Below are 25,017 nucleotides of genomic sequence, written 5' to 3' on the forward strand. Positions count from 1 at the left end.
AGGTTCTTTTACAGGAAAAAAAAAATTTACTTAGGCCATTCACACGGGAGGTCCGATCAGGTCCATCTTTCTGTTTTTCAGCCTGACATGATCGAATCCTTCATTCTCCTCAATGGAGCACCAGATGTAAATGGACTTGGGTCTGTTTACACCCAGCTACCTCCAAGCCTGATCCGGCAAAAAAAATGCAAGGGGATCAGCTCCCCTCCGTCTGGCCGGATTGGACAGCTGTCGGGTGTAAACGGACAGCCTGTCTGTTTACATCTGGCTGCCCATAGAGCAGAGCGGGTTGTGTTTGTGCCCCCAATCTGCATAAGCAGAGCGGGCAAAAACCTGTCATCTGGCCCATGCGCTCAGCTCAGCAGGGGATTAGCATACACTAGTACCTAAAAGTACATTCATTTAGGGGAAGCGCGTGTGCGGAGGTGTACTCAGGCCAGAGTGTCCAAACAGACACATGGACAGCACAGCAAATGAGTATTTTTGAAGTTGAGTAGACTGAGCCTAATGGTTAAGAAATTGTTTTGGTTTTTGATATACAGTTCTTTAACATTTAGCAGGAATATGCACCCTTAATCACACAAGGCGTTTTTGTCTCTAAAATTCCTGTTAAGCTATAGTTTTTGTAGATGGCGGTTGACAAAAGGTTGCCTTCCAAGGATAACTTTCCCTATCAACTTTTAGAGTGTATTTTTTCAAACGAGGACAGTGTGTTAGAAAAGCCTTAAAAACATCAGAGCTAACTACGCAGTAGCAGTGGATTTCCTCCAGCTGAAGGCACTTTGTCGCTATGTCAATCAAAGCGGAGTTGAGTCCGCTAGAGGAGGTGGTCTGTATCACAAGCTTCCTAAGGGTTTTCACATAGTGGTCACTGACACATGTTAGTTGTCTTGTCATTTGATTGCAACTGTTGAGATGTAATGTATATACAGGGATATTTGGCTTTAGGATTCGTGGAATTTTCCATGCTAGGACAGTATGGTCAAACTCCATATCCACAGACAGAGAAGGTTGGTGTTGACAAAGTGCTCCCCAAACCTCATCAGAAATAGCAGTGAGGTATTTATCAAGACGTTTACACAAGATATCCAGATGTTTAAAGGGTGGTCTTTCTGGCTTCATCAGTTCTCGGAATACATCTTCAGAAAGACTGGAACAAAAGGCACCTAGAACAGTCAGTTTGGGACACTTTTGTAAGACATCTATAAGAGTGTCAGGAGTCACTTTGCAAACCAGCGTTCTATTGTTGATGTACAAGCTACGGAGATTTGGACTTCCTTTAGCAATGAGCCTTGTAAAACCATCGCTGAGCGTAAATGGAAGTTTTCTTAAGTCGATGTGATGGAGGTCTACCAGGCTTCCTTCACGACACAGTTCCATAATGCTGTCTAGAATTTCTAAGCCGGAGTAAAACAAAGGATTCTCCCCACAACACATGATGGTCAGATTCTCTAACTTTTTGCCCTCTTTGGCCAAACATTTAAGCACCTGGATGACATTATTCCTATTTGCTTCTTTGGATTGGTCAAACACAATCTTCAATTGTCTAATCTGACCAAGGAAATTTTGCAAGCCATCCAGGGACTGAAGCTGATCCTCTGTTATCCAGCTATAAAAGAAAGAAAATACAGGATGTGAATGAAATATTGATAGCGTTAACTGCACACATATGAGGAACATTTAACAAGAACAATTACTCTTAATGAATTCAGGATGATATGCTAGTTGCATGACTTACATGTTGATCCTTTGTTTTCCATCCAAGCCCTTTTGACTACATAGTACTAGGATACAGTGCATATTTGGCATCCCTTTCTTTTGTCAGTAAGAATGCCAGTACCTACACTTGCATGTTGCATACTGTGGTGAATACCAGGTGGCATCATAACAGGATACCTTATTGGTTAGCAGAGATGTATAGTAACTAAGTAGAACTACTTCACTACTGTACTTAAGTACCGAAAGGCGGTATCTGTACTTTCCTAGAGTAGAATTTTTTTCTCCTACTTCCACTTTTACTTCACTACATTTTTTTAGATGATTTCAATACTTCTACTCTGATATTTTTTTTTTGTGCTGCATAGTTACTCGTTACTATTATAAAAATTACCACTGTCAGAACAGTAGATGGCAGGTTTCATGAAGCTCAAAACATGTGTATTATCAGCGCATATGAAAATAAATGCTACTGTATGTATAAATAAAAGCTGCATTTGAAATAATAAAAAACAATATGATGTTCAAACTTTTGACTTCTTTCTTTAATAACTACATAACACCATACTTGTACTTTTACTTTCAGTACTTGATTAGCAATTTTTTTTAGTCACTTTTTGATCGAGCACTTGTACTTTTGCTCAAGTATGGGTTTCGAGTACTTTATACAACTCTGTTGGTTAGGGAGGTGGCTAGACCTTCTATTTGCGTTTAGAGTAGAAACACATTTAATGTGGCAAGCATGGTTTCTGTGGCCTAACTGTCCCCTGACATCAAGCATAAGGTCCTAAAGAATAAGTATCCTTACAACTTTTTATATTATATTTATTCCCTACAGCAGTGGTCTCCAAACTGCGGCCCTTTTATTGCCTTTACCTGGCCCTTGGGGCACTATTTCTCCCACTGCCATCCCTTCCAATGATGGGGCGTTACTCATCCCCCAATACCAAATGTGGTGATGTTTACTCCCACCGATGCTAGGACAATTTTCACTACTGCTGGCCAAAGTCCAGCCCCTCTAAAGTTTAAAGGACATTAAACTCACCCTTTGTTTAGAAAGATTGGAGACCCCTGCCCTACAGGGAACCTAGTACATATAGCACTTGATCCTTTAAAATCTGTCCCTCTGTTGCTAGGCAGCCTGGTTGGACATTACACCCGTGCTCTTGAGACCAGCACTGCCATTCACAACGATCACACAGCCTATGGTGCTGTGTTTCTTTCTGAGGCTTCTTTTACTCAGCCTTTTTTATCATCATCACTGACTGTGGAAACTTCACACTGGACCTCATGCAACTTGGATTCTGTGCCTCTCCACTCTTCCTCCAGACTCTGGGACCTTAATTTCAAAATAAAATGCCAAATTTTCCACAGTCAGTGATGATTTGGGGAGCCATGTCATCTGCGTTGGTTTACTGTGTTTTATCAAGTCCAAAGTAAGCACAGCCCTCTAGCAGGAAATTCTAGAGCACTTCATGCTTCCCTCTGTTTACCAGCGTTATGAAGATTCTGATTTCATTTTCCAGCGATTTCATTTTCCAGCAGGACTTGCAATGATCATTGTATCACTGTGCTTGATTGGCCAGAAATCTCGCCTGACCTAAACCCCATAGAAAATCTGTGGGGTATTGTCAAGAGGAAGATGAGAGACACCAGACCCAACAATGCAGACAAGCTAAAGGCTGCTATCAAAGCAACTTGGGCTTTCATAACACCTCAGCGGTGCCACAGGCTGATCGCCGTCATGCTACGCCACATTGATAACGTGTTTTTAATGCAAAAAGAGCCCTGTCCAAGTATTGGGTGCATACTATACTGTACATGGACATACTTTTCAGTAAGCCAACATTTCTGTATAAAAAAAAAAAAATCCTTTTTTTTGTTGGTCTTAGTATTATTCTGATTTTCTGAGATACTGAATTTTGTTTTGTCACTAGCTGTAAGCCATAATCATCAAAATTAAAAGAAAGAAATGCTTGAACTATATCACTCTGTGTGTAACGCATTTATATAAAATATATGAGTTTCACTTTTTGAATTGATTTACTGAAATAAATTAACTTTTTGATAATAATCAAATTTTATGAGATGCATCTGTATTTTTATTGTTTTGGAATTTGTTAAAAAGAATAGTTAATTATGAATTAAAATCACTAATTCCTGTATTAAATTCTCATTAGCTAGTAAGCTGTAGAATGCGGCACGTCGAAAGCACAAAACTGAAAAACAAAATCCAATTCTTCATTCTTCTGCAATCGTTACATTTATTTAGATTTACCAAAGTAAATGAAACTAGCATATGTGTCTAAGTCCCCGTTTACACTAAGGCGACCTGTGAGGCGACCTGGTCGCCTCACAGGTCGCCTCCCATAGGGAAGCTGCGGACCCGTTCTAATAGGAGCGACACAAGTCGCTCCGACTTAGAAAAAGGGTCCGGAGCTTCTTTGGGGCGACCAGGAGGCGACCGCCATAGACTTCAATGTTATGAAGTCCGTGGCGGCTGCTCCGAGGTCACGGCGCTGCTAGCACCGCGACCTCGAAGTAGCGTCGCCCCTATGTGAATGGGGCCTTAATATACGCAATATATCCTTAGCAGTTTACAACATATAGTATCTTTAATCTCAACTTTGGGAAATTTGAATAGGATTCCTGGCAGTGGGGCTGCACCTGCAGTTTAACTGCTCATTTAGTCTATGAAAGAGAAGAAGCAGTTGTATTTACCTGAACAGTATTACTTTCTTCACACTGTGGTGTACTGTCCCTCTGCATCATCACATCCAGCACATTGCAATGGACCCTACATTAGTCTTTATGATGTCAGAGCCTGACAGTGGAGCATGTGGGAGAAGATGCAAAATGGACAGGTCTAGCAGCACGAAGGAGTAAGGGTAAGTAGATTTTCTTTTGTATTTCCCCTAGACATGATCAAGCAATTATCTGCTCCCACGCTGAAAGGGATCACTTTGAAAGTGGAATTCTGGGAATTGACCCTTCCCCCCTCCAAACACCCATGCTTATAAACCAGTGTTAGAAAGATCTGTATACTTACTATTTTCAACCCAGTCCGGTCATGTGATCTTGCTTCCCTGTGTCAGCCAGTGCCTCTGCAGGGGAGAGGAAGGAGCACCGACAAGGAAAGGGCCATTGAAGCCTATGGGTGATGTCATCGTTCCAGGCTTTACTAGACTTTGGCAGAGCATTCTCTATCCTCCCCTGCAGCTGCCGCTGGCTGACACAAGGGATATCAGGTGACCCAACTGGAGCAGCCTGAAAATAGGGAAGTATACAGATCTCTCTAACACAGGTTAGTAAGCATAGGTGTTAGCAGGAGAATTACACTTTAGGTTTTCTAGAGATTGGCTTTAAAATTTGAAATTCAGACAAAAGACCAAAATCAAGTAAAAGTACCCACCGTTCACTCCAGTTGTATACTCATTAAAAATTATTACATATACACTATACTGTCAAAAGTATTGGGAAGCCTGCCTTTACACATGAACTTTAATGACACCCAGTCTTAGTCCATTGAGTTGGCCCACCCTTTACAGCTCCAACTCTTCTGGGAAAGCTGTGCACAAGGTTTAGGAGCGTGTCTATGAATATGTTTTACCATTCTTCCAGAAGCATGTTTGTGAAGTCAAGCACTGATGTTGGAGAGAAGGCCTGGCTCACAGTCTCCACTCTAATTCATCCCAAAGGTGTTCTATCAGGTTGAGGCCAGTCAAATTCCTCCACCCCAAACTCGCTCATCCATGTCTTCATGGACCTTGATTTGTGCACTGATCCAAATAATTTGGTGGAGGGGGGATTGTGGTGTGGGATTGTTTTTCAGGGGTTGGGCTTGGCCCCTTAGTTCCAAAGAAGGGAATTTTTAAGGCGTCAGCATACCAAGACATTTTGGACAATTTCATGCTCCCAACTTTGTGGGAACAGTTTGGGGATGGAACCTTCCTGTTCCAACATGACTGCGCAACAATGCACAAAGCAAGGTCCAAAACGACATGGATGAGCGAGTTTGGGGGGGGGGGGTGTGATTTAAATTGGAATGCAGTGCGATATCCATATATGTGAACCCAGCGCTTAGCAGCTTACAAGAAGAAGAAGAAAAGATCTCAGCAATGTGATAACATTCTTTCATTGTCAAATGAGCTGCCAGGCAACATAAAAAGCACTGATAGGACCCTTTGAGCCCTATCCTGTTACATAGTCGGAGAGTGTGGGACTCGGTTCGTTATTAAGGCAATTTAATGTCCCTTTTTTTGCCTTTACTTCCTATTACTCACAACCCTCTCTTTCCTCTGAGCTTATCAGAGACTTGGGCTTTCTCCTGGTGGCTCTCCCAAGGCTTTATGTGGGTACAGGTTTTTTTTTCCCCCGCTCCTTCCTATCCTGGGAGGTCATCCAAGGGATGCATGAGGCCCCGCCAAGAGAGCACTTTTGCTTTCTTCAACTAAAATATTTGATTGCTGCCCTGGGCCGCGCATCTTTCTACCCCTATCGCAAACTTTTTTTGAACACGTGTGTCAGGACGCCCGTCATCAGTATCCCTCACCTACATGTCTCAATGGGAGCTGGACCTCCAGTCCCCAATAGATCTGGCAGACTGGAGCAAGGTTTGGAAAACAGTTGCAAAATGTTCCTTTAATACAAATACGCTTGGCGCTGCATATAAGGTCCTTTCAGATAGTACTGGGTACCTGCCCAACTTGTTCATGCCTACCCGGCAAGTGGTTATAGACGCTTTCGCAACCGTGGGAAAGGGGTGATGTCCTCCATACATAGTGGTCCTGTCCCAGACTGGTGTGGTTTTGGTCCCAGATCTTCAGCCTGCTTCAGACCCTGTTCCATCTAACGGCCCACAGAGATGCCAAGTTGGCCCTTTTGCATTGCCCAATACCTGGCTTATACGCGCCCCAGCAGAAGCTGGCCACTTACCTTTTTATTTTAGGTCATAGCATATGCCTGGAAGACCCCATGTGTTGCCTTCTAAGGGGTTAAGTCGCGTATGACCGCTCTAATGCTCCATGAGCAGATGTCTAGTATTGTGAGTGATTCCCATTCCAAATTTCTCAAGATCTGGGAACCATGGATCTCATTTGAATTTCCCTCTCTTCGACTGGCTTGTTCGGGCTTTATCTGACTGTCACTGCCGAAACTTCTGAGATTGAGTTATCTTCCTTTCTTTTTTTACCCTCTCTCTGGATCTTATTTCTCCTCTTTTTCTCTCTTCCAACTTTTTTTCTGGCACCTCCTTCTGTTTGTTTTTACAAACGCTGTCCTCTGGGGTTGATGGCAGAAGTTGTGCCACCCCAGGGACGGTTATGAATAGGCCGTGAATAATGGCCTTTTTTTTCTTTAGCACTCGTTATTCTTTGATACTATCTTTATAGTATAGAATTGTTTTTCGATGGTTGGTATGTTTGTAATTTTTTTTATGGACTCTTCTGTAATACATGATCAATCTTTAGCCCATGCGTGGGTGATTTATATGCTTGCACTGGATCTTTTAAACAGAATGATAAAACCAATAAATACATTGAAACATAAAAAGCTCCGAAGCCTCAATATTTGAATAGTGATGTCAACCAAGTGACTGTGCAGATTGTGTCTGAATCATATATCCTGTTGTTGAAAGTTTTGGAACACATCAGCTCTTATTGAGTTTGTTTCAACATGGAATCTTTCTCCATCTATTTGCCTTCGTTAGGAGAATTTAGGTAATCGTGAGGATTTGCAACTAAACGCAGAAAAAAACCCAAAAAAAACTGTTTATAGCTTAGTAATATATAAAGAACTCTAGTCAAAAATGAATTAAAAAAAATAAAAGCAGATTAAAAAATCTAAATGAAAATACAATTAAAGGGTTAGTTCACCTTTAACAAAAAAATGCCTGTGAAGATAGTTAAAAACAATATGGGCAGCTCTGACCATTTACATACCTCCCAAAGTATGACTGGAAAACTCCCAGAACTTTGCTAGGATGTTGTTAAAGTGTAATTTTGATAGAGTGGAGTGAAATTAGAACCTATCGGTTTTTATTGCTGTTGGTATCCCAGTTAGGGAGATTCACCCTCTCTATTTGTCCTGTTTACTATTATCACTGAAAGTGAAAGTAAAAGAAAATCCCAAATTTTGGGTTGTCCCCAAAAAAGTAATAGCGGTGAAATCTTCCAATGGGGATGCTAGTTCTGGTGACCTGGGATTCCCAAGGAATTTCTTTTAAATTGCAGGGATTTACTCACACTTCCTGTTTGGCTATGGGACAGGAAGTGAGGGAAAATCTACTAAATGGGACAGATAGCGGAAAAAAAAAAAAACCTGACAGGGATTATAACCCTCCCTTACTCTATCCAAAATGAAAAAAAAAAAAAAAAGTTTTGCCTATACTTCTGCTTTAAGTGAGGATCAGTCATTGCTACTCATCTCCACCATCACAGGAGCGAGCTCTCAAATGCTGAGCTCAGAGCTACTGCATTAGGAGGGAGAAAGCACATGTGAGGGGGTTTTATTCAGAGAAAGCTAGCAGTTCACTTTGCTCTATATAGTGGAGAGGGGAGGGGCCTCTGGCCCAGGCAGGTATCGGCTTCAGTGTACAAGCAGAGCAACCCACTTGTGCACTAAATCTGTTGCCTGCCTGGGTCAGAGGCCCCTCCCCTCTCCACTGTATAGAGTGAAGTGAACTGCTAGCCGGAAAGGAGATTCCGCGGCCACCATAGAGGTGCTGATCCCCCTTCCGCCCCCCCTCCACTGCATAGTGAACTGTCAGCCGGAGGTACAGGGGGAGATGTCAGGTCTTAGGCCACCCCCTCCCCACACCACACACACACAGTGGCGGAACATCAGGGCCTGGTCACAAGTGCAACTGCTGCGACCCTGATAGTTTTGTCACTGTTTCAAGTCCTTCCTACCCCTGTATTCATCTGTTTTCTCCAATTTCTCAAGGATTGTAGTGATCTATTGGCCTCCTGGACCGGTGTTAAGTTTCCTTGATGAGGTCTCTGCCTGGCTACCCTACTTACTCTCCTCTGAAATACGCACTGTCATTCTTAGTGATTAACTTAACATCCACCCCGTAATGTTAACAGCCTGGCTGCATGTCACCTCCAACACTGAATGTATTTTATGGCAAGGAGTGCTGGGGTGTGCTGGAAGGTCCATTTATGCTGGCTGCTGGTAGATCTATTGTCACTGGTGGGGATCTATTTGTGTGTGTGGGGGGGGGGGTCTATTGTTGCCAGGTATATCTATTGTTCCTGGTGGGGGGTCCTATGTTGCTGGGAGGGATCTAATGTTGAGGGAGAGGTGTGTTCCTGGCTGTTGGAGGGTCTATTGATGCTGGCAGCTGGGAGATCTATTGTTGCTGCTGATGGTCTATTGTTGCTAGAGTCATATTTTTGAGGGGGGGTCTATTGTTACTGGGGGAGGTCTATTGTTGTGTGACTGGGTCTATTGTTGCTGGAGGGAGTCTACTGTTAGGGTGGAGTATATTACATTTCATACAAATACTTAGTAGCACAAAATGTGGTTCTGTATTCTCTAAAAGGGGTGGTACAGTGAGGTGGGTAAGTGGTGGAACCTAGGGACCATGCTCAGAAGTGGGTAGCGGGGAAGAGACGAAGGGTGACTCAGAAGGGGGAGTACCTGCACCTATTTTCTGAGAAAAAAAGCCCTGTCTATGATACATTAGTTCCACTGTATCAGAATGATAGAACATAGTATGAGCTTTGCCTCAGACTATTGTAGACCGTTGCCATGAAGTCTGTGACTTCTAAATTATCAAAGTATTGCATAGATGTGGATTCCAAGTACTTCAATGTAGGAACAAACAGTCTGCTACTGGGGTCTTCTGCTTATGTCTGTTAATAAGGTGTTCTGTGTTTATACTTAGGATAATGTGTAATGTACTTTGTTTTAGCCTTGTTGCAGTGCTGAGTTAATTATCATGTTAATTATAACATTGTCTAGGTCTGGATTCCCATTCACCTATTGTTTCTGTCCAGATTGCTAGGTAATTAGCTCAGGTTAGTTATGTTTCTGTATACAGTTTCCTCTGCATTTGATAATGTAATCAGGCTTACCTGACCTGGTTTTGTATATATTGTGTGTGCGTCTGTTCAATAAATCTTCCAGAGCTATACAAGCTAAGTTGTTGGCTAAACTTGTATATTGCAGCAATAATATCTGATATCCATGTTCTAGACTGGAGGAAGCACTATCTAGACTGAAGCATACAAGCACATTGTGGGAATGTTCCGTTACACTATCCTTCCACTCTATCCATTCTGTCCACTTTTAGGCGATTCCTGAAAACTCATGTCTTCAGGGAAACCTATCCTGCCTTGAGCTAAAAAGCAAATCTTTTATTTCTCCTATCAGTTCATTTCTCAAATTATTACCTTTCGTTCTACCAGCCCCTCCCTATTAGATTGTAAGATACCAGGAGAAGGGCCCTCTCAACCCTCTTGTATTTTTGCTGTATTGTCTCTATTTTGTAAAGTGTTGTGCAAACTAATGGCACTATATAAGTACTGTATATTAATAACAATAATGACCAGTAAGGACTCATGCACATGGACGTATCGCAGTGCCTGTGTGCACTTCCTGCATAGAGCCACCAATACAAGTGAACGGCTGTACGCGTTTCTTCTAAATGCCTATTGCTTCTGCATCATTCACCCAAAGCCACATACAGTATTCACTTGTATTGGCAGCTAGCTGTACATGGTTGTAAATTTAACAATACATAAAGAATAAAAGCATAATAACAATATTAATAGCAAGCAGAAAAGAAATGTGAACCAGAGGTGCAGGGCCATTCTACATTGGTGGTATTACACTGGAGGTAAGTGGGAGGCGTACCCCCCTTACAATGAAAGTTAGTGTAAAAAATAATTTACTTTGGAGATTTGAGGGAACAATACCCCCTTACTGCCAGCTGAAAAGGCTAGAGGAGAAACTCCACTAGACCCACTCTGATGGATCTACCAAGTGACCTCGACTCTAGAATTATGCATGCACCATCCTGAGGGACATCAATCTGCCACAGCTCAATGAACTCCTAGCAATCTTTGAAGCAGTCACAGGGTTCCTTAGAATCCTGGTTGAGAAAGGCTGCTATATACGGATCAGATCCATTGTCGTGTTGTTAAAAAAAAATAATAATTAAATACACACATGCTATATCATACAACTGTAGCTGCCATACAATGTTGACAATAGTGCTAATATTTGTGTACATTACTGCACAAAATTAAAGGAGTTCTGTGGTTACAGCACTTTTATTTCAGAACATCAGCATTGTAATAACAATACAAACGATAGCTTTTTTTTGATGATCCAATATAATCCTTCATGTTGTGAGTGTTGCCTGTCTGTTGGCCGTCTCTTTCCACATTATCCTGCATGCTTTGCAACTTCTCTGCTGTTTAATTTAAATTCCTAAGGAATACATATCCCATGGTACCTTATAGTCTGCAAGCAGGGATTCCTATACTGACTCCACCTCCTGAAACTCTTCTTCTTAGCCCCTTTCTAGGTCTAAAGGCAGGTTCTGTAAAATGTGACACAGCAGTGCCTACCCACAGGGCATAGTGAATAGGGGTCACAGAATTAAAGGAGTAAGTGTGTGGGGATCTTTGACAGAGTACGTTTGCAAAGATACAAAGTTTACAAAATCATTAGGATTAAAAGTAGTAGGCTAGACAAAATTAAAATACATTGTAGAATTTGTTTTGTAAATGTTGACCATATATATATATATATATATATATCAAATAGTTGCAGGTATGAAAGTGCATATATAGGAACCGTGTAGCTGTTTCCTGTAGCAATAAAACTATTTTCCTAAATTAGGTCTATGTCAGTGTTTTCCAAACTCTTGCTCATGGTGTACAGTGTTGCCAACCATCAGTATTTTTACTGGCAGCCTGTAAAAAATGGGCACTTTTCTCCTGCCAGTAAATGCCAGTGACAGGAAAAGGTTGCCAGTAAAAAATATGGCTGTGACGCTCAGCTCGGAGCTACGCATGTGCAGCTCCGGTCTGTTGCCGGCTGAGACCATACGAGTGCCTTCTACAGTGTGTTCGGGCAGTGGGTCTGGTGAAGGCGGTGTCTGAATGTGCACTGCGATGTCATGGTGCAAGGGATCCAAGCAGAGCGGGGGGGTCTATTTTTACTGGGGGGAGGTCTATTGTTGTGTGACTGGGTCTATTGTTGCTGGAGGGAGTCTACTGTTGTTAGGGTGGAGTATATTACATTTCATACAAATACTTAGTAGCACAAAATGTGGTTCTGTATTCTCTAAAAGGGGTGGTACAGTGAGGTGGGCAAGTGGTGGAACCGAGGGACTGGGGAGCGGCCGGAGCTTCATGTGCGTGAGCGGGTATGTGAGACAGGAGCAAGGCAAGCCGGGCAAGCCGGGAGTGGGACTGTCAGTGCTGTTTGGACTAGAGTGGACTGAAAGGACCACCTGTTGTACAGAGAGACTGTCACTTTGAGTCAGGAAGGGACGTGTCGGGTCGGTGAGGTGTCATCATCTGTACTGCTGCACACTGCTGTCAGTGTAACTGTAAGAGCCAATTTAATGTGTGTGCCTGCTAATTCTAATTTCTTGCCCTCCTGAGTCCTGTCCCTGAGCTGCTTACTTACTATATCGAAAATAAAATAATAAATATGTTTTTTGCCCTAATATCCACCTTGAAGTCAACCAAAAACTAAACTCCCTGCATCTACAGACATCCATGATCTAACACTAACCTATCTAGCCCTGTAAAGAAGGAATCAGCATACATACCTTTTTTTAAAGCCGATCAGATCCGGTCTCCAGCAGTGGAAGCTCTGCAAAGGAAACAGCCAACAACGGCTGTAAAATGAATGGGAAGTGACATCACCCATAGACTTACTATGGGGCTTCCGTTGTCGGATGTGTCCTCTGCACCAGCCTCCACAGCAAAGCTGCAGCTGACAGCTCAGCATGGGTTTGGCTCGGATCGGCTTCAAGAAAGCGATTTCTTCTTTACAGGGTTAGATAGGTTAGTGTAAGATAGTGGATGTCTGTAGATGCAGGGATTTTAGCGTTAGGGTGGACTTCTACTTTAGATCACATTGCGAATTGCATATTGTACTTGTTCATAGCCTAAATACTGTGACTTGCACTTTAAACTGTCATTTTAGAAATTTTTTAAATGCAAGTAAATACTTTTCTGTGCCAGTAAATTTTGGGTGTTGTGTCAGTAAATTTCAATCTGGTAGGATGGCAACACTGATGGTGTATCACTGCTCCAATTACTTGTCTTGATAGCATCAATACTACGTTATGAAGTTCTACTTCCAGTCCACTAATGAAATCCTTATAAAATGATTATAGTTTATATGTTTCTGCCAGAGACAACACAATTTCAGTTACCTGTAGAGAACAGCCCATAAACTCATCCTTCTGTGGTCACACACCCTCCAACATGACAATATACATACATAGGGTCAGGGCTTTTTTTCTCCGGGAATAGGTGCAGGTACTCCCCTCTTCTGAGTCACCCCTTGTCTCTACCCCCTACCCACCCCTGAGCGCTGTCCTTTGGTTCCACACTCTACCCACCTCCCAGTACCCCCCATTTTAGAGAATACAGAACCAAGTATCATGTTGTGGTTCTAGGTAATTTCTATGGAATTTGTTAATGATAACTAGAAAAGCAGTAAAATAGATTCCCTGGAATCAGCAACAATAGACCCCCCAACAATAGATCCCTCCAGCAACAATAAATTCTCCCCTGCAACAATCGCCTCCCAATAAATCTTCCTCTGCAACAATAGACCCCCCCAACAACAATAGCCCCCCAGCAACAATAGTTCCCCCAAGCAACAATAAATCCTCCACTGCAACAGTAGCCCCCCCACAACAAAATGCCCTCCAGCAACAATAGATTCCCCCCAGCAACAATAGATCCCCCAGCAGCTAGCATCAATAGGCTATTCAGCTCACCCCACTGACCCCAGCACCCCTTTGCCATTGCATACATTCAGACAGGAGGTGCCGGAACTGCGTTCCCCCGCGTTCCCGCTGAAAAAAAAGCCCTGCATAGGGTACAGAATACTATGGCATGTACTTCTCTGTACCTTCCTGAGATAAAACTGACCTTTCACAATCCTGACATGTCACAGACACTGTATACATTACTATTATTATTTTTCAAAATCGCTCCACCTTTTATCATTTAAAAAGCAGTCCTTGTGTTCCAGACATGTGATTCTGTACTCTTGCACATAGGCTGGCTGAGGCTGTTCAATGTAATTGCCCGCACATTTCCTCCACCGAGGCAGCCTAGGTGCAGCGCACAGCCTGTCATTGGCATGAACAGAGGTGCCATCGTACAAAAATGCTATTTTCTACTTTGGCAGAATGAAGACCTCATCTAAGCCCACATAAAGGGGGTCTTGCACAAGGGTCGGCGCAGCCCATTAAGAGTAATGGCTGGCATATTTCCTCCAGCAAAGGCAGCCCAGATGCAGTGGACAGCCTGTCATTGGCATCAATAGCGGTGTGCTGCTGAACTCATGTACATGGCGATGCTATCTTAACCAATAAGTACAGTATTTGGGTATATGCAAAAAAATTGATAATTTTCCTCCTTCTCCTCTTTCCCAGTGTCCAGACTGCAACATTGTAATGAACTCATAGTAAAGGGAAAATGTGATCTCTGCGTATGTTAGCAAATATTGTACCTGTTAGGCTGGATTCACACTATTGCAATGACAGACATCACATGTGATTCCCACTGCATTGCTGTGCAGATCAAATACGATATCTTTGCGATGCGATTTCAGCCTTACAGTTTTTGTATGGCTGAATTCACATCACATTCAGACCTTTTTCTGGTCTGCACTGAAATCGGATCGCATGGGTTTTCACACAAATGCGATCCGATTCTTGTCTGAGTTCAAAGTTCGCACTGCCATCTGCAAACTGATTTGGGGGTGTCATTAACTTTCTAATGACACCCGCAGCGGTTCACAGAGAGCAGTGTGAACTGTCTGTGAGTTGATATGATGCGGATACCAGCACAGAAGGAGGCTGGTCCTGCATCGCATATGTGTGAACCCAGCTTATTGGAACCACTCACACTAAAAACGGCATGTGAATCGCACAGGAACGCTGTATAGTTCCTGTGCGATTCACATGCAGTTCTGTGCAGTGGGATTTCAGCCACATTCATTTTGAATAGGCTGAAATTGCACTGCACCACACCAAAAGTAGTGCATGAAATAATAAAAAATAGTACGGCAGCCAGCACAATAGGTAAGATTACACACCATAAATTACATATACACAAGAGGGCAGCGCCAAAAGATTAGGTGAACAATAATAAAAGTCTATAAAGGAAGTCTATAAGAAGAATGCACTACTTTTTTGAACGCATTATGACCAAATCGTGTGATACTTTTGTACCATGCCATCCAGGGCAGGCAAATTCGCTGCGTTTTGGACCTGTATTCGGGTTGGCATTAACTTTGAGCTGACCCGTTCAGCAGATCGCAAGGGCATTGCGATTGGAATGCAGTGCAGGAAGCCACACGGGAACGCGGCTTTCCTGCACTGCATTCTAGTATGAACAGGCTCTAAGGCCTCAAGCACACAGGCTTCTGTCAGAAAATAAACCTCTAATGTTACAATACAGTATGTATGAACGTATGGTGTTTGAGCAAAAATGCATTTGACTAGCTAGAATAATAATTTATTCTATTCATTGGAATATATTCACGCTCACGTTTATGCACATTTAGATGCGCTTGTGCATTTATGTGCATTTTCTCTGCGCATAAACCTTTCTCAGAACGCGCAAACGCTTCTCTTTAAATGTGCCTGTAAATGCCTATTTGTGCATGGCCAAGGCTAACATAGAGGCACTTTTACAGGCATAAAAAAAAAAAAAAAAAACCTATACGCCTGTATAGGGCCTCATGCAAACGTTAAAACACTCCAAATATGCTGGGGGGGGTTTCTGCCTGGAATTGGCAGAAAGAATGCCTATGTTGCGTATGCATATGCTTATATGCATGTATTACAATCAGCGTAAATGCATTCTACTGGCCAGAATATTAGTTTATTCTGACTATTGGAATACATTTACATGCACGCTTATGCATGCTTAGACACATTTTTACATGTAAAAAAAAAAAAATGCTGAAATCTGCACCGAAAACAGGTTTAGGGGCATTTTTTTTTTTTTTTTTTTATGCATGCATATAATGTACATAAATGCCAGCATGTGCATGGCCAAATTAAATAACATGCAACTACCTTCATGGACATAAAAAAAAAAAACACTCTTAGCAGCAGTATTTTTTACGCCCGTGTACATGAGGCCTAAACAGGGTTTTTTAAGCTCCATGTGCATGAGGCTGAAGTGTTACCAATTACTTATAATGTATGCACTTCTACACTAGACACTTCAAATCACCTGTCAGTCAAAAAAACTCTTGGCAAATTGAGCTACTGGAGAGCAGTTCAGGAGCAGATTATATTATACCTTATGGGAGCGGTCATGCTAGAGCACCTGTCAAACACAAGGCACGGGGGATAAATCCGGCCCGCCAGACCATTCCATGTGGCCCTCGCACATCTCCTGCAGCTGCAGCACACCCCTCATCTCTGTCCCCACCTTGTCTCAGCGGTCTGCAGCAGAGAGGAAGACAGAACAAATCCGCCAAATCCTGTGCCTCTCTGTGCAGGCATAGGCACAGCATCCCCTTGCCTACACCTCCCCTGCTCTCAGCATTCAGCAGACTCCAGCAGTCCTCCTCCAGACCCTGCACTTTCCGCTTCCTAGCTCTGCCTCCAGTTTCTTCCTAGCAACAGCACAGGGTAAGGGGGGTGCACTATGATATAAGGAGGGGTGGGGGACTCTTGACTTCTGATGGTGGCGAAGCTGGGGCTCTTGAAATCTGATGCAAGGAGGGGTAGGGGTGCTCTGGACATCAAGTCTTACAGATAAAACTGGCCCTTCAAGGGCAACCATAATGCTGATGCAGCCAACGATAATATTAAGTTTAATACCTCTGTGCTGGAGGGGCTGCATTCATATATGTAATCTAAACAAAAAGATGACATACTGTAGCTCATAGCAACCAATCAGTAAGTAAGTAATCAGTAATAAGTAAAGCGGAACCAGATGCTGTGAAGCAGTTCCAGTTTGCTCCATTTTAGCCTTATCATAAGCCATAGGCATAGCTGTCAATTAAGTTTCGCTTTGTAAAGTCTGCCCAGCTAAGGTGAACTCCGATTGGTTGCTTTGGGTTACTGCACTTGACCAAAAGCTTTTTTTTTTTTCGCTAGTTTGAGACGCAGTAAAGGGTTAATCCACGTCAGCTTATAAACGTCTGTGTAAGTGAATTTATAAAGACTGTCTAGGACAAATGACAGTGTGGGCGGCGTTCCTGTACTTACAGGTACATGAATTAGGGGAAAGCCTCACATTCGGAGTGGCACTGGAGGCTGGATTGTATAAAGAGGCACATAGACAGCACAGCAAATGAGGATTTTTGAAGCTGGGTGGGCTGAGCCTGATGGCTAAGAAAATGTTTTTGGTTTTTCATATACAGAACTTTAAGATTTAGCTAGAATATGCACCCTTTATCACATAAGGCGTTTTGTCTCTAAAATTAGTGTTAGGCCATAGTTTTTGTAGATGGTGGATTTAGCAAGAATATGCACCCTTCATCACATAAGGCGTTTTTGTCTCTAAAATTAGTGTTAGGCCATAGTTTTTGTAGATGGCGGTTGACAATAGGTTGGCTTCCAGGGATAACTTTCCCTATCAACTTTTAGAGTGTATTTTTTCAAACGAGGACAGTGTGTTAGAAAAGCCTTAAAAACATCGGAGCTAACGACGCAGTAGCAGTGGATTTCCTCCAGCTGAAGACACTTTGTCGCTATGTCAATCAAAGCTGAGTTGAGTCCACTAGAGGAGGTGGTCTGTATCACAAGCTTCCTGAGGGTTTTCACATAGTGGTCACTGACAAATGCTAGTTGTCTTGACATTTCATTGTAGGTGTTGAGCTGTAATGTAGATACAGGGATATTCGGCATTAGGATTCGTGGAATTTTCCATGCTGGGACAGTATGGTCCAACTCCATATCCACAGACAGAGAAGGTTGGTGTTGATGAAGTGCTCCCCAAACCTCATCAGAAATAGAAGGGAGGTACTTATCAAGACGTTCACATAAGATATCCAGATGTTTAAAGGGTGGTCTTTCTGGCTTCATCAGTTCTCTAAATACATCTTCAGAAAGACTGGAACAAAAGGCACCTAGAATAGTCAGTTTGGGACACTTTTTTAAGACATCTATAAGAGTGTCAGGAGTCACTTTGCAAACCAACGTTTTATTGTTGATGTACAAGCTACGGAGATTTGGACTCCCTGTAGCAATGAGCCTTATAAAACCATCGCTGAGAGTAAATGGAAGTTTTCTTAAGTCAATGTGATGGAGGTCTACCAGGCTTCCCTTTCGGCACAGTTCCATAATACTGTCCAAAATTTCTAAGCCGGAGTAAAACAAAGGATTCTCCCCACAACAAATGATGGTCAGACTCTGTAACTTTCTGCCCTCTTTGGCCAAACATGTAAGCATCTGGATGATTTTTTTTCTGTTTTCTTCTTGGGATTGGTCAAACACAATCTTCAGTTGTCTAATCTGACCAAGGAAATTTTGTAAGCCATCCAGGGACTGTAGCTGATCCTCTGTTATCCAGCTATAAAAGAAAGAAAACACAACATGTGACTGAAATATTCATAGCATTACCTGCACACTGTATATCCGAGGAACATTTAACAGGAACAGTTACTCTTGATGAATGCAGGATGATATACTAGTTGCATGACTGACATATTGGTCCTTTGATTTCCATCCAAACCCTCTTCAATACATAGTACTACCATATGGTGCATATTTGGCATTCCTTTCTTTCATCAGTAAGAAAGATAAGCCTGAAGCTAAAATTAAAAAACTAAGCATAGGGCTGGCATGACTAGGTAGTAGGGCAAGCAGGCATACGTAGGGTTAATTACAATGAGTTGCAGGAGTTACATAGCAATATGGGTGGGTATTGTATAATTAGGAGGGGCTTCGGTGTGGTATAGGTGGCGTCAGGATTTCTCCAGGCAGTTGGAGGTCATCAGACTAAGAGAAAAATTGGAAGAGGACCTTGCAGAGGGGACTTCAGTATCCTTGGTGGAGCCTCAGGAGGCGATCTGTGTGTGTTACCTGCCATGGTCTTCTTGGGACAACTGTGGGCTGCTTCTGCCTTCAGGGGCACAGCATGGCTGCAACAGCAGGTCTTCACTCATGCAGGGAAACAGTGCTGCCTTGGGGGAGCCGACTGCCCGCTGTGCTCGGAGGTCCAGGCCTCTAGAGCATTTTTCTTCTCCACCCTTCCCCCGGGCTTAGCGACGCACTGGCAGCGCACTTAGGCTCACAGGTGAGGTTTCCTTCTGCTCCGGACAGCGACTGTGCTGGGAGGAATCCCTGACGTATGCGGAGCCCTTCAGGTCGGAACCATAATATGCCTGTGTCCTCGGTCCCGTCTCAGTGCTGAGGGAGACAGGAGTGCGCAGCCCCCTTGCCTGGTGTTGTCCCTGTCAGGGAGGCGGCCTAGCGAGGGAGTGCAGCCACAGCAGGTGCTGGCCAGTCAGTTGGAGCAGCCAGAGGCCCTCCTTGCTATCGGGCCAGATGGGAATTAGAGTCTGGGGGCCGAGCCGCCAACACAGCAACAGAAAGAAAGAGAGCACAGCACTCAGCCAGTGGTGCAGGGGCTGGAGTGCTGCACGGCCAGAAAGCCAGGAAGGGGACTGCAAGGTCAGTGGCAAGTGCTTTAATGCATGGTGTGCCCTCTACTGAGAGTCAGAAGGAAGCAGCATTCATTAGCTCAGAGGGTGAGCTGTCAAGTTCAGAAGATGGTGACGTGCCAGGACATCCATCGACGGTGGAATGCGGGAGAGGTGGCTGTGGGATCCATTCCTGTGCAGCCTGGTGAGTGCATTTCAAATGACCTTTCTACCTTACAGCTTGTTTTGGGTGGTCTTTTAGGTTTTGGGGTGGGGGCAGAGATGGGCAAGGTGCAGCGGTCAGCACTCCTGTGCTGGCCCTGCCTCCCATGCCTCACTCAGTGGAACGTGTGCCAACTGCGTCTGGCATGGGTCAGGTTTGCTGGACCTGTTGGCAGAACTTCGCACCCTAGTTTAGCAGTTTGATGCTGGTTCTGTTGCCAGTACTACCCCCGTTGCAGCCTGGGTACCCAATCAGCCAGTGATAAGGACTTTGGGGCCTGTTTTGCGGGGCCTATTTCCGGGTCAGGAATGGCTAGGCCACCAGGGACAGAAGAGGTTTTGACGTTGGGGGCTACGGTGGTGTCGCCCATTACCGACAAGACAGAGACAGCAACGGATGCGAGTAAATGTACAGACACTATCTGCTTGGCTGACGCTGCCAAGTGTGAGGTGTATGTTTCCTTTGAAGGTCCATTGGGGGCGCATCTCAAGCCGGTGATGCAGGAAAAGATTTGGAAGGAAGAGTATATTGAAATCTTTTCACTTCTGCTGCTTGAGAAACTTAACTTCGGATTAAACTGAAGAAGTCCAAAAAGGGTGATGAGGAGAAGCGTCAATATCGCCTCATCCTCCCGTATTTTTGGAAACTGGCTGCAGGCGTTCGCTATCATGATTGGGGAAAAGCATCCCGAGAACTGCTCAATGCTTTTCTGCTATCTGGATGAAATTAGGGAGGCTCACAGGGTTTATGGTGGTCAGGCGTGGCTTCGGTATGACAAACCATTCCGTCAGCGAAAAGCCATCCGTCCCTCATTGCGCTGGAACCATAAAGATATCAGCTTATGGATGAAGCTGATGAAGTCTGCGTGGGCCACAGACTTGTTTTTTCTGAGTAGGCCGGGAGTTCAAATACCCCTAGACAGTCAGCCGCTAAGTGAAGCAGATATTGTTGGCAGTTTAATGAGGGAGCGTGCAGGTTTGGAAACGGTTGTCGTTTCAAACAAGAGTGCTCGAGTTGGAGGTTTTCACACCCTGTCTCACTGCTTCAAAGAGGGGAAATTACATTCCAAAGATGCTTCAGGTAAGAGGGACGACTCCGGGGAAGGTGGAAAGGATGTAGCCTTTCCTAAATAGGTATCCAGACTGGATGGTGCTCGAATCCTAAAGTCCCGTTTCACTGAGGGCTTTCATATTCGGTGCTCACTTTCCCATATACCGCCCATGGCTAAAAATTTGCGTTCCGCGATGCTAAACCCTTCTGTTTGATTCATCACCTTTCCGAAAGGTGGCTCTGATGCAATCGACCAAGAGGCTTGCCCAGTGTCATTCACCTCTTTTGATGCTGCGTTTTTTTGGGTCAGACATAATAGTAGCGCCCTCAAGGTGAAAACAGACACGGAATTGTCTCTTTATCTTCAGTACATCCTCAAGAGTTTTTCCTTATTAGGCTTCAGGTGCCTTCCTTTGGGCTGTTCCATCTCTAATGCGCTCTTTTTGAAACCTTTAGTTTGTTCGCGGAGTGGGTGGTGTGGGACGTGTCTGGTGTCAATTCAGTCATTCACAATCTGGACAAGTTTTTGTGTGTGGGCCCTCCTTCCTACAATTTATGTGGCATATTGCTGGCTACCTTACAACACATTGCAGAGCGCTTTCTTATACTGTTGGCTCTGGGAAAGACAGTTGATCCAGTGTCTGAGCTCAGTTTTTTGCTCTGAAGGCAGATTCACTTGGTAATTTGGAAACGCAAAATCCAATCGTGTTAGCTGCAGTCCCTCTTGGGTAAGTTAAACTTTGCACGCAGGATCATGCGGATGGGAAGAGTGTCTGTGTTTGTCGACTGCTACGGCAGGCGTCCTTTAGGCTGACAAGGGAGGACAGGGAGGATCTTCGCATTTGGAATGTTTTCTTGAAATCCTTCGATGGCTGTTCGCTTTGGATAGAAGGGCCCTTAAGCAATTTTGACCTAGAATTCTATATCAATACTGCAGAGTTGTCAGATTATGGGGCAAGTGTGGAACGGTGGTCAGAAGATAGGCTGGTTTGTTTAAAAATATGGTTCTTCTAGAGTTGTTTCCAATTATTGTCGCGGTCGACGTCTGGGGCGATTGCTTTTGTAATAGGAAGATCCGGCTCAACTGCAATAATTTGGGGGTGATTCAGGTAATTTCCCTCGTGTCTGCATCCTTGGTGCTGGTTGTCCGACTGTTGCGCCATCTTGTGTTATGTTGTTTGCAACTGAATGTCTTTTTGTATGCCGTGCATCTTCCTGGAGTAACTAACACAGTGGCTAATGCTTTGTCTCGGTTTCAGTGGGACAAGTTGCAGGAGTTGGCACTGGGAGCAGAGTGATACAGATTTCCCTGTCCCCAGCAGCTGTGGCAAATTGCCTTGGAGTCGCTGTGGGATTGATCTGGAATGCCTTCAGCGAGAGGACATGGTCTTCTTATGTAAAAATTGGCTGGAATGGTCGGAACTTCTAGAATAAGTCGGAGTTGACATGGTGGGTGGTGGTGTTCGAACTGTTTTGCTTTATTTTATTTGCTTGAATTATGAAAATGGTGTGTCCATTTCAGCCCTAGATTGTAAGTTGGCCAGGATAGCATTTTGGTTGAAGATAACAGGGTGTCAGGATTTCACAAAGGATTTTCAGGTGAAACAGGCCTTGAAGAGGTATCTGAAAGGGGCTAGGCGGCATGACGGGAGGCGTTCGGTCACTTTCTCCATTCTGCGTGAGTTGTTTCTGCAGGTAAGTTCAGTGTGCACTTCTGGCTACGAGGCTTGTTTGTTCTGTGCGGCGTTTGCGGTGACTTTTTAAGGAGCTTTCCAAGTAAGTGAATTGGTCAGTGAATTGGTCAGTCTTTCTAGATCTGCCCAAGGGGGTCTGTTAGTGGGTGAGGTTTTCTGTGAGAGTGGTTTGTTTGCTCTTTTTCTTTGCCGGTCTTAAACAGACTGGTTTGGGAGGGGTAAGTATGTCCACTTGCATCGCAATTATGGTTCGTCCATTTGTCCAGTGGCTGCGGTGGAAGTGTATTGGGGCCTACGGGTGGTTCTTTAATGGTACACTAGGATGGGTTGGCTCTTTCCACTTTCCAGTTTGTGTCAGTCTCTCTGGGTTACTCATCACACTCCTTTCGCATTGGAGCTGCCACTGAGGCAACCTGGTGGGATCTGGAGGACTTGTTCATTAAACTAATTGGGTACTGGGAGTCAGACAGTTTCAAGATTTACATCTGTCTTCATTTGGTAGGCTTCATATTATTAGCTTTTGCACCTCTCCATTTTAGTAGTTTAGTTGATTCTTTATTTGTTCTGTGCTTGCTGAATTTTATTTTTCAGATGGTGCAGCTTGCCTTGTGTGGATCTTGGGCCACTTTTGTTTTTTGGGATGCAAAGCATGTGGACGTTAGGCCCAATGGCCACGTTAGGCATTCCCCAGGAGGTGGCCAAGATTAGGTGGATAGGGGTCCCAGGCATATTGTAGAGCAGAGTGGTTCCCAAGGTTCATAGGAATGCTGGGTTGGACAGGGCGCTGGATATTTTGGTTATCCATGCAGGTGGCAACGATTTGGGTGTTAGGTCCCTGCGCTACCTGTTTCGGGACATAAAATTTGACGTCCAGCGGCTCTGCATGGATTTCCCAAATACACTCATTGTGTGGTCTGACAATGTTGGCTGTACTTCTTGGTGTTTGGCGAGGTCAGTTAAAAAGTGATCAGGGTTAACAAAGAGGCCAGCAGATATGTGGGGCGTAATGGAGGCTTTGTGGTTAGACACCTGGATCTGGAAGTGGATACTAGGCAATACTTCAGAGGCGATGGCATACATCTGACCGCTATTGGCAAAGACTTTTGGTTTTTAGGCTTGCAGGATGGAATTCAGCGAGCTCTGAGGTTTTTGGGGCGCACACAGGTATAAGGTTTTACACCTGTGTGATGTGGCAGTTGGGAACTTTGGAGGCCTTCTAAAGTAACAGTGATATGGCATAGTTGGGAACCATCTATGGTATGGGGTCCTCTGCAAAATTCCAGTTAACAGAGGTTTAACTTAGCATTTGGGATATGGAGGTATCTGCGTAGAACGTGGAGAGTTGGGATCGTCCCTGAGTTGGTGTGTTGCAGCTGGGGATCTGTATGTGGTCACACACATACAAAACAATTTGTGGTTCTTCAGTGCCTTCAAAGATCGGCAACCTGGATTATTGTTTATCATTGAGATTATTAAGTTTCTGTAAAGAAATGTGTTTTACTGGTTATATGTTAATAAATGGCCCCTACGGCTAATTTTTACCCCAAAAAGGGTGTCGTCTATTTATTCTCTAATAGTTGGTAATAAAAGGGGCGTAGTGGTAGTTTAAAAAGTGGGTGTTTACATCTGTCTTACCATAGTCATGCCAGTACTTACATGATTATGTTGCATGTTTCATACCGTGGTGAACATCAGGTGGCATTATAACAATATACGTTATTAGTTAGGGGTGTGGCAAGACCTTGTATTTGCATTAAGAGAAGAAACAGTTTTAATGTATCAAGCATGGCTCCTGTGGCCTAACTGTCCCCTGACTTCAAGGATAAGGTCTTAAAGAATAAGTATCCTTACAACTTTTTTAAATTCTATTTATTTCCTACAGCAGTGGTCTCTAAACTGCGGCCCAGGGGCCAGATGCAGCCCTTTGCTTGCCTTTATCCAGCCCTTGGAGCCCTATTCCTCCCACTGTCAACTGACATCAACAATGGGACACAAGTCTTGATCCCCAGCAGGGGGGAGGAGCCAGATGACGTAAGCGTGGTGCGAGGGAGGGGTGAGCGCCTGAAGCACCGTTGACTGCACTGATGAGCTCTGCCCAAGCTGCCTGATCTCCCCGTCTCTGCTCTCTGCTTCCCTCCCGTGGCTTTCCCAGCACTGCCGACCCTATCGCACAGGGTGGACGTGAGACGTTTGCCGTCCCCCTGCTTGGACTGCCCGCCCCTTAGATACTTCCCGCGGTGCCCTCTGCACACCGGAGCATGGGACGTATAGAATCGCTCAGACTGTAACGACGGGGAAGGAGCTGACAGGGAGCGGACAAGGAACCGGAGGAAACCTATACTCCATACCCTCCTGCATCAACCAGAGTGGAAGAGTAACAGGATTAAAGCTGCCAAGATGCCGAGAGAGGTATTGGGTCAGGTGGGGCTTGGATATCCCTATGTGAGTTTAAATGGATGCAATCATTTCTGATAATACTTTTTGACTGACCATAGTGACTCTGAAACTTTAGATAAC

The 25,017-nt window shown here is 44.1% G+C and overlaps 1 protein-coding gene across 2 annotated transcripts in view; it reads right to left on the reverse strand.

The window, feature by feature from the left end:
• Positions 1-406: 406 nt before the first annotated feature.
• FBXL8 (F-box and leucine rich repeat protein 8) overlaps positions 407-25,017 on the reverse strand; it is a 48,148-nt gene continuing 23,537 nt past the window's right edge. Inside the window, exon 3 of one of the 2 annotated variants that reach the window (XM_082270360.1) lies at positions 407-1,609. In XM_082270360.1, the coding sequence (XP_082126486.1) occupies positions 610-1,609 (1,000 nt within the window). In that variant the 3' untranslated portion in view covers positions 407-609. Of the gene's footprint in view, positions 1,610-17,409; positions 18,462-25,017 lie in introns of those variants that run through there. The other variant, XM_082270359.1, reaches the window with a different exon arrangement.

The sequence above is a fragment of the Pelophylax lessonae genome, assembly GCF_965119305.1.
Source record: "Pelophylax lessonae genome assembly, chromosome: 10".
NCBI lineage: Eukaryota > Metazoa > Chordata > Amphibia > Anura > Ranidae > Pelophylax > Pelophylax lessonae.